This window comes from Danio rerio, chromosome 12 (assembly GCF_049306965.1).
Source record: "Danio rerio strain Tuebingen ecotype United States chromosome 12, GRCz12tu, whole genome shotgun sequence".
In the NCBI taxonomy this organism is placed as follows: domain Eukaryota; kingdom Metazoa; phylum Chordata; class Actinopteri; order Cypriniformes; family Danionidae; genus Danio; species Danio rerio.
The window spans coordinates 21,529,302-21,545,912 of record NC_133187.1 but is presented as its reverse complement, the minus strand read 5'-3'; the positions used below and the strand labels follow the sequence as shown (position 1 = coordinate 21,545,912).

Genomic DNA, 16,611 nt, shown 5'->3' with positions numbered 1-16,611 from the left:
CGTAGGAGAATTTTGCTTTCACCATCCAAAATAAATAAAGTTATCTAACATGTGCGCCCGATAGGTCTGCCCCTTCCGCTACGTAAGCAAACCTGCAGTCGTTGAGTGTGTGAAGTGTCCGTCATTACACACTTCATTTTAGCGGCTGAATGAGTGCATCATCCGGGTAATTAAAGTGCTCTTATTATTTTTAGAGTTTTCAGTGTGAACACTCTACTTACACTATTTATACTACAAAATGGCGTAGAACAGTGCATAAGTATGCGATTTGGGGCGCAGCTAATGTGTCATATCGACATCAATACAAGCAAGTAAAAGATCCAAACACAAAATGAATCATTTATTAGACTCTGTGTTGACTCTTTCGTTTTAAAAATCAGTTATTTTAAAAACGGTACACTTTCAGATTTAAACATCAGCTGGATGTTTTCGTTGACTTAGAGCTGTGTTACACACTGCATGGAAGGTCATTTTTAAAAACCCATAATAGAAGCTCTTTAAAACGTATAAGTAAAATTGTAAAATTTGTAAAAATTAGAAAAACTAGTAAAAAGTTAGTAAAAAAAAACTAATAATTTTTTTTTTTTTAATTATAAAAACTACAAGTAATTTGAGTATTTGTTATTTGTTACTTTACACCGTTGTTAAAGACAAGAACCAATTCATAAAGTCATTCATTTGGGAGGAGGGGTATACTCATAGCTGTTTGCTTCTGATTTGCTAAACAGATCTTATTCATGTGAATCATTTGCTTAGTAACTGAACTACAGTTGCCTGTGCTGTTGATTTGACAGCAGTTTTGCAAACCCTTTACTCACAACATGTAGTAAATGTGTCAAACTGCTAAATTTTAAACTGGATTATTTACTGTGTGATTACCTGCTGTGCAATCGCATAACTTTTCATTTTTTTAAATGAGCAGAGCAACATCTTAATTGATATTACAATGAAGTTTCAACATAAATCCCAATGGATAGACAATGCTGTTTCAATTCAATCGTTTTGTCATTTTGACAAGATGAAGTGTTTGTCATACTTCGAGTATCTCTTTGGGATAGCAGAAAACCTGCTTAAAATAAATAAATAATATAAAAACACATGATATCTGACCAACTCCAAAAGCATTTAAAATGTACCATCTGCTGCCTGGAATCTTGTTTGTTGTCTAACTCTTTCATGTACAGTCCCCGGAGACTGGGAACTATTTTCAGGCAACTTTAAACAACATGAATTGAGAGGAGCAGACAAAGCTCCCATGACAGCCGATAAGCACAAGCCTCTTTCAGCAAACATAAATCAGAAGGATATCTCAGATGACTCCCAGAGCTTTCAAATACTGCTAACCTAATCATAAGTCAAGATAAAAGCCTCCTGTGATAAAGCATTAAAATATCAACTCAACTCACAGCATACACTAACAGACACTGCTGTAGGTTTTTCATATTAAAAAAGAGGGGAAAAAAACTGCAGATGTCAACACTGCCAGTGCAAAGCAAAGAATAAGCAAGAAATTAGTCTGCGATGAAGATTTCAGACAGGATTTACATAAACAGTCAACCAGGGGAACTGCTCATGGGCACAAAAACACGTGAAAAAAAACTGGAAAAACACCATACGAAAGGTTAAAGACTATTTGAAATTGTAAATACTTTTAGTCAGTTTTTTTTTTTTTTTAATAAAAAAACTAAATGAATAATTCCTGTAATGGTGAAAATGCCCCCTTAATGGTGATGATTTTATAAAGCCATATGACCATGAATGTTTATAGATAACATTCTTTTTAATTCTGGTCAAAATGTTTCATTAATGTTAATTTAAAAGGATTAACAAGATAAACAAAAAATGTAAATTAATTAAGGGAACCGGTGTTGGGCAGCAAAAATGTGCCATCTAACAGCTTCAGAAAACAATTTAAAGATTAAAAGGCAACCAACGTGAGGACAAAGATTTTTTTTTTTTGGTTTACAAAACTTAAAGTTAAATAAGTTGTAGATTTATATGCATGTTAAATAAATATACACTGAACAAACTTATTTAAACTTTCAATTTATGTTTGGTTGACTAGATTTTAAAGTTCTCATAATGTCTAAATATAAGCTTATAAAAACATGATAGCTCCTAAGCAACCATGTGAGACTGTTTTCTGACAGGACAAAACAAAGAAGCACATTATACTAAATGTACTAATAGGTTGTATATGCAATCAAAATCTAGATTTGTGGTGAAAATACAACCTCGCTTTACTGAAGTGTAGCACCTTTTCTATTATTCTTTTCAGCCTATATTACCAAAACTGCTAGATTGTTGCATTTTGTCTATTATTGTTTATTGTAAATTTCTGATATTGTCTGGTCTCCTGATTTGGCACATTGTACCCCAATCATGTTGTGTTAAGTTGTTTATGTTAGATTAACTTTATTTTGAATTGTAGATGTTTGTCAACGCTCCTCAGAGTAAATGCAAATATCTACAACTCAGTCCAGCTTTGTTATTATGTCTAATGTCATGTGTTAAAGACTTGTTGCTAAAATTCAGTGACCTACACTGGTAGCTAAAGAGTGTTTATAAAAACATGAAAGACCTTAAAGCAAAACGTACTGCCATAATTAAAAGTTTTACAGAAATCTCTAATCTACGTTAAGCTAGCTCAGCTAAGTTAACTGTAACGTTACCTTCTGTAAGCCCCTTATAACTCCGGTCCTTCGCCCTCAGAAAAACGCTTTCGTCGGCTGCCATTGAAACGCGATAGACACAGTAATAAAAAGCGAGGTTTAAACTGGTTATGGACTTTCGTTTCCCTGTTTGGTCACGAAATAAGGGCGTTCTGTGCACTAATACTGACTAAATCGTTAGTTCCTGTTTGTAAATCGATGCGTTTAGTGATGTATTAGAGATGTCTGGGAATGTGCGGACTCCAGAGAACTCAACAGAGTCAGAGAACGACTGTCTGACAAGAAAACAAAATAAATCTAACATCCAAAGCTCAATCTCGAAATATTTTCGGAATTGCAAAATAAATGACAATGACAGTATAAACAAAACAGTGCTTATGATGCTTTTTAATCATACCAGTATATAAACACAAGAGTTAAACAACAACAACTAAGAAACTTTAAAGTTCAGAACACAGGTGTAGGCCTTATATATATACTAGCTATATATTTGATAATATTACTAATAATTGTATTAATGATATTAAAATAATGAAATAGTAATAATAAAATATATAATAATTGCAATAGGCTTCTCATATCTATACTACTTTTAACAACATCTGAATAATATAGGTACAATTAAATTATATTCTATTACATTAGAATTTAACAACAACAACAACAACATTAATAACAATATACAATAATAATTTATAATATTGCTAATCTCTGCTATCATTTTGCTATAGTACTCACATGTTATATCTGAATTACTTTATTATAGCAAGCCGGTCTTTTCTGGTAAAATTGGATATTCATCCATTTATTCATTCATTCATTTTCTTTTCGGCTTATAGTCCCTTTATTAATCTGGGGTCGCCACAAAGGAATGAACCGCCAAACTATCCAGCACATGTTTTATGCCATTCACAACCCAACACTGGAAAAGGTCAAACCGGATATTTAAAAAATAGATGCAAAAAATAAAAGTAAAACAAAACATCTACCAGTGACATAGATTAAAATGTTGTAAACTTGACAAAAAACAAAACCTTTCAGTTTTTCACACGAGCTTGCCTATAGACGAATAATATTTTTTATTGTAAAACGTTTTCTCAAACGGCACAGTAACATGGTCTGGTTTCATCAAGCTTGTTTACAGTCAAGCACAGTGCAGACTCGCAAAGGTGTTGCGTTGCGCAAATAAACTAAAAATCATATAGGCTATGAGCTTTATTTTCTGTATGGTGGTCACTGGTCAAGTTACGCGCAACGACTTGCTTATGATCCTATAATGAGATATGTTGCTAATAAATTTAAAGATGAGGAAGGGTAACCTATTCGTTTTCGAGTTGCATGGACCATCTTAAATCAGACTGCAACTTTCACGGCGATTCTTTACTACACGAGCTCTTCTTATCCAATAGCCCTCCCATATCTCCTCCTTCCATTTACGCACTGTCTCTCCCACTCTCCGCGCGCGCGCTCCACAGTTCTGCCTCTGCTCTCCTGTCATCATCACAAACAAAGACAGCCTTCAGGGTAGTTGCGCAGTGGTTTCACAGATCAACAAAGTACTTGACAATCAGCAGAACAATTGGGATTGAGATCAACACCGGCAGGAGTGGACTTCCCAAACATCTGCGGTCTTAATTTACCTCTTTGAAAATGCAAACCTCCCCGGATGGCTTTGTTCAGTCGTGTGGATTTATGCCCTGCTGTCGGTGGTAGTACCAAGTCAATTCTCAGTCTCACTTTGTCCTTTAAGGGAAGCCTCCAGGAGACTACAGGATGAAATGGACAGTTTTGCTGTTAGAATACTTCTTGGTCAAAGTTCTGGTGCTGTTGTACAGCGCGGACGGGGAAGCGCAGCAGCTCGAGGGCTTTATAATGCTCTCTGGGTCCAATGGGTCCCGGGATGAGGAGAGCGTTTCTGAACCTCCACACACCGAGGACAAATGTCGGGGTTACTATGATGTCATGGGACAATGGGACCCGCCGTTCGTTTGCCAAACAGGCAATTATTTATACTGTTGCGGCACTTGTGGCTTCAGATTTTGCTGCGCTTATAAAAACTCTCGTTTGGATCAGAGCACTTGTAAAAATTACGACACACCAGTGTGGTTAACAGGACAGACACCGTATAAGAAAACATTAGACCCGAGACACGATCCAACCAAGGATAAGACAAACTTGATTGTGTATATAATATGTGGAGTAGTGGCAATCATGGCACTGGTTGGGATATTTACCAAACTTGGACTAGAAAAGGCTCACAGACCTCATAGGGAGAGCATGTCTCGGTAAGCAGCTGAAATTTTGCTTTGACAGTTCCCATTCTCTATTTGAATTTAAATAAAATGCTTCGGCAAAAGTGCTATTTGGTGATGTAGGCGACTTACAAAACAGTAGGCTATAATTTATTGTAAGCGTGTTTGCTAAATACATGCATTTGAGGTTCAGACTCAAGTTAAAACAACACTCTTAAAATCAGAATCAGTGATGTCAACCTTTTTTGTTCCTTAATGAACATTTTAGGAACATGTTCTTTAGGCAATCATTTTCTTTCCTGTGAAAAACATATTGAGAATCTAAATAACTCATTTACACTGTAAAGAACCTTTACTGGAATAAAAATGTCTCTGGATGTTAAAGGTTTTTAGAATGATTGATGCCAACAGAGACACTTTTTAACAATTAAAACAATTAAATAAAAATGAGTTAGAAGAGCACACAAAGATGTCATTTAATTGCCATAGTTGCTGTTTTTAAATGCAAGAATTCCCCAGCATAAGTGGCTGAGAGGGCTGCTTCACACATGGTGCTTTCAAAAACAAGCAGACAACCGACTGGAGCACATCACGTGTGCCTCAAAATGCATTTGATTGTAAATATTTTAGTTTGGGATTTAATCTAGATACAACAAAGCAAAGAGAAACATGAATCTATTTTGGCATGGAACACTGAAAAAATGTGTGTAAAAGTGATATATCTGATTCATGTACAGTATGATTGAAAGCAAATGACTATAAACTTTAGGTAAGGTACTCAACGATGACTAAAAATCTCTAACTAAATATTCCTTAAATTTCTTTGGTAAACTTGCTTGGTTAATATTATGTCAATATTTAGGCCACAAATAAAATAATGTAAAGAAAACACAATTTGAAACATTAATAATGTTCTATGTTCTTGAATGCATCATGTCTACACACTATCCCAAACAGTTACACTGGAGCATTCAAAAACAGAATAAAATGGACTATAAAATGACTTTCGCCATGTTTTGTGCATGAGTCTTGGGTTTTAAATAAACCTTTTTTAAATTAGAAGATGTTAAAAAACAAGCATGTCATGAGTCATTCTATAGTCCATTTTTTTCTGATTTTGAATGCTTCAGTGTAACTGTTTGGGGTGGTGTGTAGACATGATGCATTCAAAAACAACTTAGAGCATTATTTATGTGTTTCAAATTGTGTTTTCTTTCTTTTGTGGACTTAATAGATATAATATTGCATGAAGAGTATAAAGTGGTAAGAGAGGGTAAGCATGGGACGTTAAAAACCCTGCGGAAAATTGATTTACAGTGTTTAGTAGCTTATATGAATTTGCTCTTCCCAACTGCTGGGTCAAAATGTCAAATTATTTAACTCATATTTAGCTCATTGGCTGGTTTTGTGCCTATCTGATGCAAACTTGGGTTGACATAACCCAGCAATATTTAGCAGTGTGGCATTGTAGGCTAAAATTTCCCAGGGTAAAAAAAGAATCACCAGACAAAGAATTTCACCTTCTGTAGCTTTTTAGCCAGAAGCGCTGCTTGTCATAAATTTGTGTTTTCACTGTTGCTCCTATCCTACCCATGCATATTCATGCATAATTAGAGCAAAACAATCCCTTGAATCTTTATTACGGTTTCTAAATTCATGCATTTGTGTTACGCAAGCTCTCGTTTAAAAGGCTTTCTTGAATCACTGATCTCAAGAGATCCACATGAAAACACGGTTAAGTTGCACATGTAAACCGAGAGAGCTGTACAAAATGTTACATGGCATTGCATAACGTCCGGTTGTCAGTTTTTACCCTTTGGTTACTCAGCTCGGATGGCGGAGGTGTAAATCTCTGATATAGTGGGTCAAAACCTCTGATGAGAGCCGCGCAGCCCACAGTGAGCAGGTTTGCTGAAAGAGCAGCTCACAGAAAAACCTGCTCTCTTTGAATCAGCACTACGGACAGCGGCAGCTAAAGAGATGTCAGTCTGCTGACACTGTATCACTCTGTTCAGCTGGGCTCTGATATCTAAACAAAGGCTGGTTACACAATACAACTAAGCTAACGAATATTGCTTGTTCTTCAACAGAGCTGTTGCGAGCGTCATGCAAGGAGCCCGTCAGGGTCAACACGAGGAGGCCATCGGAATGCACACACAGCATTATGACACTGTGCAGGCCAGAGCAAACAACATGCGTAAGTTGACTGTAACCTACTTGCTCTCTTTTCCCACAAGCTCAGCATAAACTGTGCGCTACATTTTTATGAAACAGCCTAAAAGCATGGTTTGTCCTGGCTGGAGTGCCCAATATACCATACCCTCTATGCAAACAATGCACTTGTGTATTGAATTACATGTGTAGTTATAAATGATACATACAGTAAAACTTATTAAATATTTAGTTTTGCTGGTGGTGCAAAACTTTGTTTGTTTTGTGCCACTTTTGAATTCTTAGCATACAGTATGTACTATAGATATAGGTTGTTGAGATGAGAATTCATTTTCACTGTCACACATGTAAAAAATAAAGATAATTAGTTCTGTCGTCATTTTAAATGGAGCAAATGGTAAAACATTTTTTTGTCTTCCTTGGATCTCTTGGTATAAAAAATGCTGTGTTATAGTTTTTTTCATATGGTGCGACTGTCTCAAGCATAGTTCAATGAGGTAAAGCTCTTATAAATTAAAAAGAAAAATCATAAAATCATTGATAAATACACCAGGCCTAATTTTATTAATAATAATAATGCATTTTATTTAGAGCGTCACGATGACGCAATAGGTAGCACGAATGCCTCACAGCAAGAAGGTTGCTGGTTTGAGCCCCGGCTGGGTCAGTTGACACATCTGTGTGAAGTTTGCATGTTCTCCCCATGTTTGCATGGGATTCCTCTGAGTGCTCTGGTTTTCCCCACTGTTTAAAGACATGCAGCATAGGTGTATTGAATGAGTTAAATTGCCCGTATTGTATGTGTGTGAATGCAAGAGTGTATGGGTGTTTTGCAGTGTTGGGTTGCAGCTGGAAGGGTATCCTCTGCTTAAAACAAATGCTGGATAAGTTGGCGGTTTATCCGCTGTGGTGATTAATAAGGGGACTTAGCCGAAAATGAATGAATGAATGAATGAATACATTTTATTTATAATCTGCTTTTTTCAAACCCAAAGCACTTACGAAACAGTAAAAACATCAAAGCACAGTAAAACAATAAAGACACAGAGAAAGAAACAACTAAATAAAAAAGATGTCACAAATCAGTCCAAGGAACCAGCATTCCTAATGTTTGTAGGAAGATTATTTCATAGTTTGGGTGCACGGTAGGAGAATGCCCTACCTCCCAAGGAGTTGTATGTAAATTTTACGAGTGACTTTTAGTAAATGCAATTTTCATTTTTCATTTGTTGTCTTTTGGTGTGACACCTCTATATATTGAAAATGTCCAACAACAGAATACAATTTTATATTTATAAACTAAAATAGCTCTATATTAAGATTTGAGTGTTGCTGTAAGAGCATATGTTGCATAAAACCAATGCCAGAGTAACTGGTGGTTCATTCTGCTGTAGCGACCCCTGATAAATCAGGGGCTAAGCCAAAGACTATAGAAAACACTCATATAGTTTTGAATGGGTTAAAGTGTCAATGTGGTAAATTAAGACCCGCCTACTAGTACAGGAGCCAATCATCAATCGCTTTAGACAACTTGTGCTTTAATGACAGTTTTTGTGGTCAACAAACACACTGGAATCTCAGCGAATACTTGCTTCACAGACATGAGAAATATATCCAAATAAAGCCTGAAAGCTCTACTTTTAAATAGACCAACTACACTTGAAAACAAAAGTAGTTTCGTTTTGTAAACAAAAAGAGTCTCTGTCATTTCTGGAGGAGATTTACCATCAAGACCAAGTTGTAAATTACTTTAGAAGAGCAGCACAATCAAAGCATTATTCAGAGGATGATAATGTGTAACACGTCCATAAATGAGTTTGGTGTCGTGATCTCGTTCTTTTCGAGTGCTTATGCGCTGTCACTTAGGTAACCTGAAAAAATGTTGATTTTTTTAAATGTTTAGAAACTAATCTTATTAGACGATTGTTGTTTAATTTTATTGGTGAATTCCAAATATGTACACTCTAAAAACTGCTGGGTTGAAAACAACCCAATTTGGGTTGTTTTGGTAACCCAGCGCTGGGTAAAAAAGGGACAAACCCAACGCTGGGTTACTTTAACCCAGCAAGTTGGGTTACAAGTTTAACCCAGCATGCTGGGTTGTGATTTTAACCCAACTATTAGTTAAAAATTACTACACTGCTGGGTTGAATGTAACCCAAAATGGGTCAGAAATTTAATCTAGAAACTGATGATTAAAATCACTAAAATAAAAACAATTCTAGAGCAATACATAGTTGTTCAGTAATGGAATTTTATTTATGACAAAAGATAAAATGTGTCCAAATGAATTTGAGATTTTTCCCATCTGCACCTCAGCATTAACCCTTTGACTGCCTGCTCTACCAAATGGTTGACCTCGTTTTTACTGTTTTAAATAATGACTGTTAAAGTCATAAGAAAAAAGATGATTTAGTGTTCAAAATATTTCTTTTAAATATATATATATATATATATATATATATATATATATATATATATATATATATATATATATATATATATATATATATATATATATATATATATATTTTTTTTTTTTTTTTTTAATTGGTCTTACACATAATTTTTCAGATTTTTCATAATTCTGGTACTTTTACCATAAACATACATATCAATCATTTGGTAGAGGTTGATATTTTAGAAATTATAACATGTGTTAAAATGTACTGATTGTGTTCAATAGCGACATTAGCAGTTGAGAAATGCAATCCAATTTTTTTTCTTGAAAGGGTTGTTAAAGGGTTAAGACGATTTCTGTGAAAATTTATCAAACTGTATCACAGAAACACTGACTAAAGTTCAGTAACAATGCATCAGACTGAAATCAGACAAATTACCTTAAGAAAATGCATATTTGAAATACATTCAAAAACATTTGCATCATTTATAAATCAGGAATCATCAGTAAGGCAATTGCAATGTTATTGCAGAGTAGAGAAAAACAATAGTATAAGGAAGTAATAATGAAAATGCATCTAAATGACTGAAGTCAGAAAGTAATTTGAGCACAAACATCAACATATTCTCATATAAATCATCAACTGCAATGCAGAAAAAAATATGTGAAAGTAATAATGAAAAGGCATCAAACAGCTTGAAAAAACAAAACAAACAATAAAAACTAAGAAAATACTAATTTTATATTAAGAAAAAATAAGAAAACATTTTATAACTTTCCCTTTAACAATTATGTGCAAACATCAATATATGAGCTATAAAGCAATCATCAGTAAGGATGATCAAGTTCAATGTAAATGCAGTTTTGAAGAAAAAAGAGATATAAAAGTTAAAATGAAACCTGAGGATGGAAGCATTTTAAAACAAATTTGAAATAGGAAAACTTTTTTTTAACTTTTACTCGAACAATCATGTGCAAACATCAATCCTGAGATATAAAAGAGTCTGTAAGAAACATTAGTTGCAATGTAACTGCAGTGTAGAGTGTCTTAAAAAATATCTAGTCCATTATTATGTGCCGTCATCATAGCAAAGAGAAAAGAAATCAGTTATTAGAAATGAGTTATTAAAACTATTCTTTAGAAATGGGTGTCATGGTGGCACAGTGGGTAGTACGATTGCCTCACAGCAACAAGGTCGGTGGTTTAAGCCTCAGCTGGGTCAGTTGGTGTTTCTGTGTGGAGTTTGCATGTTTTCCCCGTGTTCGTGTGGGTTTTCTCTGGGTGCTCCTTTTCCCCCACAATCCAAAGTACAAGTTAAAGAACACAGAATCCAAGGAAGCAGTGAGGTCACAGTATTAATGATTACTGTTTGTCAGCAAAAATTAATGCTAGCAGAACCCTTACTGCTAGTGTCTCCTCCCCAGGATGTCCATAAACCACAATCTGCCACACCAGGGAACACTGCTTGGGGTAGTTCACACCAAAGATGTAGAATGCTTTATAGCAAACGTCCACTTTGGCAAGTAATGTACTTTGCAATAATAAATAGCACAGCACGTGAGCAAAGGCTTGAAAGAAGTGGTGGTCTCCAAGGATGAGAACATGAGGAAACTCAATAGATTCTTGAATTCAATGGATGAAGATACTCAGCAATATTGGTCCCAATCTGAAAAAATAAATAGAAGTAAGATTTATTAAAAACTCAAAAGTGTAAAAGTTAAATATCTTTAGAGTTAACTTTAGAACACCTAAAATACCTTTAGAAGCAATTAAGGCCATAACACACCAAGCTATCAGCCAGTGTTGGCATTAGTTAACCACTGACCATGACACCATGCTGCAATTTTTTGGCCCGAGTGAAGATGACAATGCAACAACAGGTTTGCCTAAGGAACTTTTTTTAATAAGTAATAGTAAGGCAAGATGAGCATTTGAAATTATTAAGTATTTAATTGTGTTTTCTTAATGAGAATAGATAAGACCCTTCTTCCTGAGCTGGGACTGTTTGCAACCGTATTTGTATAATTTGAAGCCGCATTTAAATTTTCTTTAAAAACTTCAAAAATGAGGCACAATCTCAGTCCATGCAGATGGATAAAATTGCTGAAATATTTTCCTAAAAAAAAATCTTTCTGACTGAAGAAAGAATGACATGAACATCTTGGGTGACATCTTTTTATGTTTTACGCAGCAGATGCCCTTTCAACTGCAACCCATCACACTCTCATTTACACACACACTATGGACAATTCAGCTTACCCAATTCAGCTACACCGCATGTCATTGGACTGTGGAGGGGAAACCCATCCAAGGCTCAAACCAGCGACCATCTTGCTGTGAGGCGACAGCACTACCCACTGCGCCCCCATGCCACCCTAATAACAAACATAAAAATAACATTTTCATTGTTAATAAAATAACTAAGACAATCATTATGCATTAAATGCATCATTATGCATCGAGAAACCTTTAATTGAATCCTTACCCTCTGAATTGTATTCAAATTGACCTAAAAACGAGGAAAGGTTCGCTCCTGTGCTAAAAATAAAACAAGAGAATGTCACTGGTTGCATGAACAGCAGATTTTAAAAAATAACCAGACAAAAACAAATTGGCATTAGAGTTCAATCTCTCAGTTTAAAGTGTTGAAGTGGCTAATGATTACTAGGGCTGCCCCCTAATAATTGAATAACCATTAGTCAACTAAAAATTTATTATTCATTCATTCATTTTCTTTTTAGCTTTGTCGCTTTATTAATCTGGGGTAACCACAATGGAATGAACCATAAACATATCCAGCATAAGTTTTATGCAGCGAATGCCCTTTCAGCTGCAACCCATCACTGGGAAACAAATACTCATTCACACACATACACCATTGACAATTTAGTCTACTTAATTCACCTTTACCACGTCTTTGGAAACCAGGGCACCTGGAGGAAACCCACGCGAACACGGGGAGAACATGCAAACTCTACACAGAAAGGCCTATTGACCCAGCCAAGGATCGATCAAGTGACCTTGTTGCTATGAGGCGAATGTGCTACCCACTAGTTGCAGAAAAAAAGTCCACACTGGCAAAGTCAATGTATGCTGCATGAATCCGCTGTGTAAAAAATATGCTGGATAAGTTGGCGGTTCATTCCGCTGTGGCGACCCCAGATTAATAAAGGGTCTGAGTCAAAAAGAAAATGAATTAATGAATAAATGGTTTATTAATAAATCTGTAATTATTCAACTAATGCTTCAAATGAACATCACAAGTCAACCAGACAAATGTTTAGACAAGGGCAGCCCTAATGATTACAATGAACCAAGTAAAATATTATTACATACCTTCAAATGTGGGGATTAACTCCTCAAGATTGCATTCTTTTAGTTTGATTTTCACGCAATTATCCATCTGAAAAAGAATAACAGATAAAAGCGTTTAAGCAAAATTAAGTAAAAAAAGATCATGTTAGCCAAAAGTCACTATATCACAAAAATACTCCTAAATGGTAATAATTATCCAGGGTGTCACATAAAACGGTGGTCAAACTTTTTCTTTTTGCAGTCGAAGATGATTAGGTTGGAATTAGCCTTAGCTCAGACATTTCTGTTAGCATGAAACGACCCTTACATACAGGATTAATTAAAGATAGCTCAAATCACGTCTAGAATGTAAAATGCTCATAGTAAATTAATAACATTTGCTATTCAATGTACAGACGTACAGCTAAACAAAATGTACATGCAGAGCAGGACAATTATTGTATATATTTTGATTAAAAAAAAAACATTGTTAGAAGCTGAATTCAACACTTATGCATCAAAGTATTGTCACAAAAATCCATGAACAAACTTAAGAAATACAAGAGTAAAAATACTACTTACTGCTTTACAGTTAACACCCCAGAAAGATCACAAATCACAGTAACGTTACTTACTGTCATCACCTAGCCAACATAAAAATCTGTGTCATTCAAAAGGCATTTTATTACAATAAAAAGCTCCTAAATTATCCTAGGTGTTGTGTTTATAAAGTGGTCATCAAACATGCTTCACGTTAGTTTCATTAGTTACCTTATACTTTTCGAGCTCCTTCCGATGCCATGCGCGCTTACCCGTCCACCGATCAACAGGCTGGGCGTGAGGCGGAGCAACAGGTCGGGCGTGAGGCGAGCACAGGTCAGGCGTTAGGCGGAGCAACAGCTCGGGCGTTAGGCGGAGAAACAGGTCCGGAGAAACAGGTCGCCGTTAGGCGGAGAAACAGGTCCGGAGAAACAGGTCGCCGTTAGGCGGAGAAACAGATCCGGAGAAACAGGTGGCTCGTCAGGCGGACTGGGAGCAACAGTTCAGCCATAAGGCGAGCACAGGTCAGCGTGAGGCGGAGCAACAAGTCGGCCATAAGGCGGAGAAACAGAAAAAAAAGCGCGTGTATATTATACTAAGTAAACTAAGTGTGTTATTTCTTATGAAAATTGTTAAATACACACTAAATAACTTACTTCTCACACAGAATTTCACTCGCTTCCCCTCAAAGACAGCGCAAAGAAAATGGCGGTTTCTCACGTTGATGTCCCTGCATGTTGACGTGACGTGCGTGCTCTCTTTCACGTCCGCGTTCCCAACCCAGCACTGCTGGGTTATAGATAAAGATCGATTTTCAACCCAAATTGGGTTGAATCAACCCAATTTTGTTACCCAGCAGTCTCAACCCAGCATTTGGGTTAAAAAACCAACCCAGCGTTTTTTAGAGTGTAATGTAACCATAAGCTTGGCAAACAGTTTTTGAAGAATTTTTATGTTACCACAGTCAGACAGAATGCCTGAACATATTGCCTGAGAGGCATTTTAAAGATGCCCGCCGAGTGAAATGACTTGTCTTAAAGGGACTTTGACTAAGCTGAAGCAAATTGAGTAAGTGGCAGTTTATTACAAGGTTTTGAAACATAATATACAACACTAACCCAGAAAATATATCACTTTAAACTATTAAAAATGTTATTAAAAGTCACTTTTTTAAAAACTTCTCAAGGATAAAAGCTGTTGGAAGAAAGTTAAGGTTTCAAAAGACAATTCAAAAGCATAAATAAATGTTGAAAAATAATTAAACATGAATGGTGGCACGGTGGCTCAGTTATTAGCACTGTCGCCTTACAGCAAGAAGGTTGCTGGTTCGAGTCCCCGGTGGACCAGTTGGCATTTCTGTGTGAAGTTTGCATGTTCTTCATGGGATCATGTGTGTTTTCTCCGGGTGCTCCGGTTTCCCCCTACAGTCCAAAGACATGCGGTACATGTGAGGTGGATGAACTAAATTGGCCGTAGTGTGTGTGTAAATGAGTGTGTATGGGTGTTTCCCAGTACTGGGTTGCAGCTGGAAGGGCATCCGTTGCCAAAAACATATTGTGGATAAGTTGGCGGGTCAGGCAACCCCTGATGAACAAGAGGCTAAGCTGAAGAAAATGAATGAATGCAAAATATGAATGACAAGATATGGAAAACTGCTAATTTACAGATATTTTTACAGTATTCAGTAATATAAAAAAAACTGAAAGAATAGATAAAGTTAGTGACTTCTTTTAATTTTCTCAAACATCACACTTCAAACTAAACAAAAATACAAATGCAAATTTTCACTGCTTATTTGTCATTATATACATATATATATATTCATTCATTTTCTTGTCGGCTTAGTTCCTTTATTAATCTGGGGTCACCACAGCGGAATGAACCGCCAATTTATCCAGCAAGTTTTCATGCAGCGGACGCCCTTCCAGCCACAACCCATCTCTGGGAAACATCCACACACATTCACAAACACACACACACACTGCGGACAATTTAGCCTACCCAATTCACCTGTACCGCATGTCTTTCGACTGTGGGGGAAACCGGAGCACCCGGAGGAAACCGGAGCGAAGGCAGGGAGAACATGCAAACTCCACACAGAAACGCCAACTGAGCCGAGGTTCGAACCAGCGACCTAGCGACCTTCTTGCTGTGAGGCGACAGCACTACCTACTGTGCCACTGCCTAGCCCATATATATATATATATATCAAAGCATTGTTTTATGAATTGAAAAAAAGCATTGATTTATGATCTTATATATATATATATATATATATATATATATATATATATATATATATATATATATATATATATATATATATATATATATATATATATATATATATATATATATATATATATATATATATATATATATATATATATATATATATATATATATGTGTGTGTGTGTGTGTGTATATAAGATAAAACAGATGCTGAAAGCACAAAGCTGTTGTGAAAGAAGCCTATTTCTGGTCACTGATGTGGGCTGTTGCTACAGTTGTGTGTTTGCCATTGTTTACCACCAGGAGCAAACCATATGAAATGAATGACTGTCATATATGTTTAAATACTCATTTGTTGCAATTCTGATTACGTCAACTCAGTAAATATATCAGTGTTGAAATAACACAATATACAGTGAGAATATCAAAGCTCTCCAAAGAGGGATTTATTTTTGTCGCCACTGAGGATGTGTGCGAGTAGATGGAGAAATTTCTCTTTCATCTAATTGTATAATGCCACTTTTCCTTTACTGCCATTCGTATGTAGACGTCGCTAGTTTTTGAAGCTGAGATGATTTTAATGCAATTTTCTTCATAAAGAACAAAGGCTGAGCAATAATATATAGACGTTTCTTAGATTTTTTTTCTAAGAGCAATAGAATTGTGGGTTTTGAGCTTTTAGCAGTAACACTGTTCTTGCTAAATTGAACTCTTTTTATGGTTGCATAAAGAATTGAGCTTTACTATATAGAAGCTGAAAGGTCTTTTTGGACTTTTTACTAAATAGAACCATTTTTATACTGTGAAAGAGCCTTTTCATATGAGTCTGAAGCAGTTTTGCTTTATTTTTGTATGTATCTACCTGCTTTGCACCTGCACTGTAGCCTCTGAAATGGTTTTAAATATGAATAAACCCCAACCTTCATGGAAGCTTTGCATTTCACTGAAGGTTCTGTATAGTTGATAATAGTTTTTTTTAGATTATTGGTTTTTGCATTAGGAACAATGTGGTTTTGATAAGATGGTTCTTCCATGGCATCTATGCA

The 16,611-nt window shown here is 35.8% G+C and overlaps 2 protein-coding genes and 1 long non-coding RNA gene across 8 annotated transcripts in view; 1 reads left to right on the top strand and 2 right to left on the bottom strand.

Annotated features, from left to right (window-relative positions):
* The window catches only part of cpped1 (calcineurin-like phosphoesterase domain containing 1), a 66,638-nt gene extending 63,749 nt beyond the window's left edge, over positions 1-2,889 (bottom strand). For 3 of the 4 annotated variants that reach the window (XR_011017333.2, XR_012387573.1, XM_073917582.1), the window contains exon 1: positions 2,673-2,858. Coding sequence is in view for 2 of the 4 variants with exons in the window: in XM_073917582.1 (XP_073773683.1) it covers positions 2,673-2,736 (64 nt within the window). In the remaining 2 variants the exon portion in view is untranslated. 4 annotated transcript variants of the gene reach the window in all.
* Positions 2,890-4,174: 1,285 nt separating this feature from the next.
* shisa9a (shisa family member 9a) overlaps positions 4,175-16,611 on the top strand; it is a 77,329-nt gene continuing 64,892 nt past the window's right edge. Inside the window, 2 exon segments of the mRNA NM_001013509.1 lie at positions 4,175-4,957; positions 7,015-7,121. Of these exon segments, the coding sequence (NP_001013527.1) occupies positions 4,446-4,957; positions 7,015-7,121 (619 nt within the window). The 5' untranslated portion in view covers positions 4,175-4,445.
* Positions 9,962-13,622, bottom strand: LOC103909105 (uncharacterized). Of its 3 annotated transcripts, none has more exons than XR_012387970.1 (6): positions 13,564-13,622; positions 13,375-13,436; positions 12,835-12,901; positions 11,984-12,036; positions 11,758-11,873; positions 9,962-11,164 (listed from the first exon to the last, which is right to left on the bottom strand). It is a non-coding gene; the product is annotated as an uncharacterized lncRNA (long non-coding RNA). The 3 variants fall into 3 exon arrangements; XR_012387972.1 differs by having other exon boundaries at positions 11,984-12,031; XR_012387971.1 differs by lacking the exon at positions 13,375-13,436.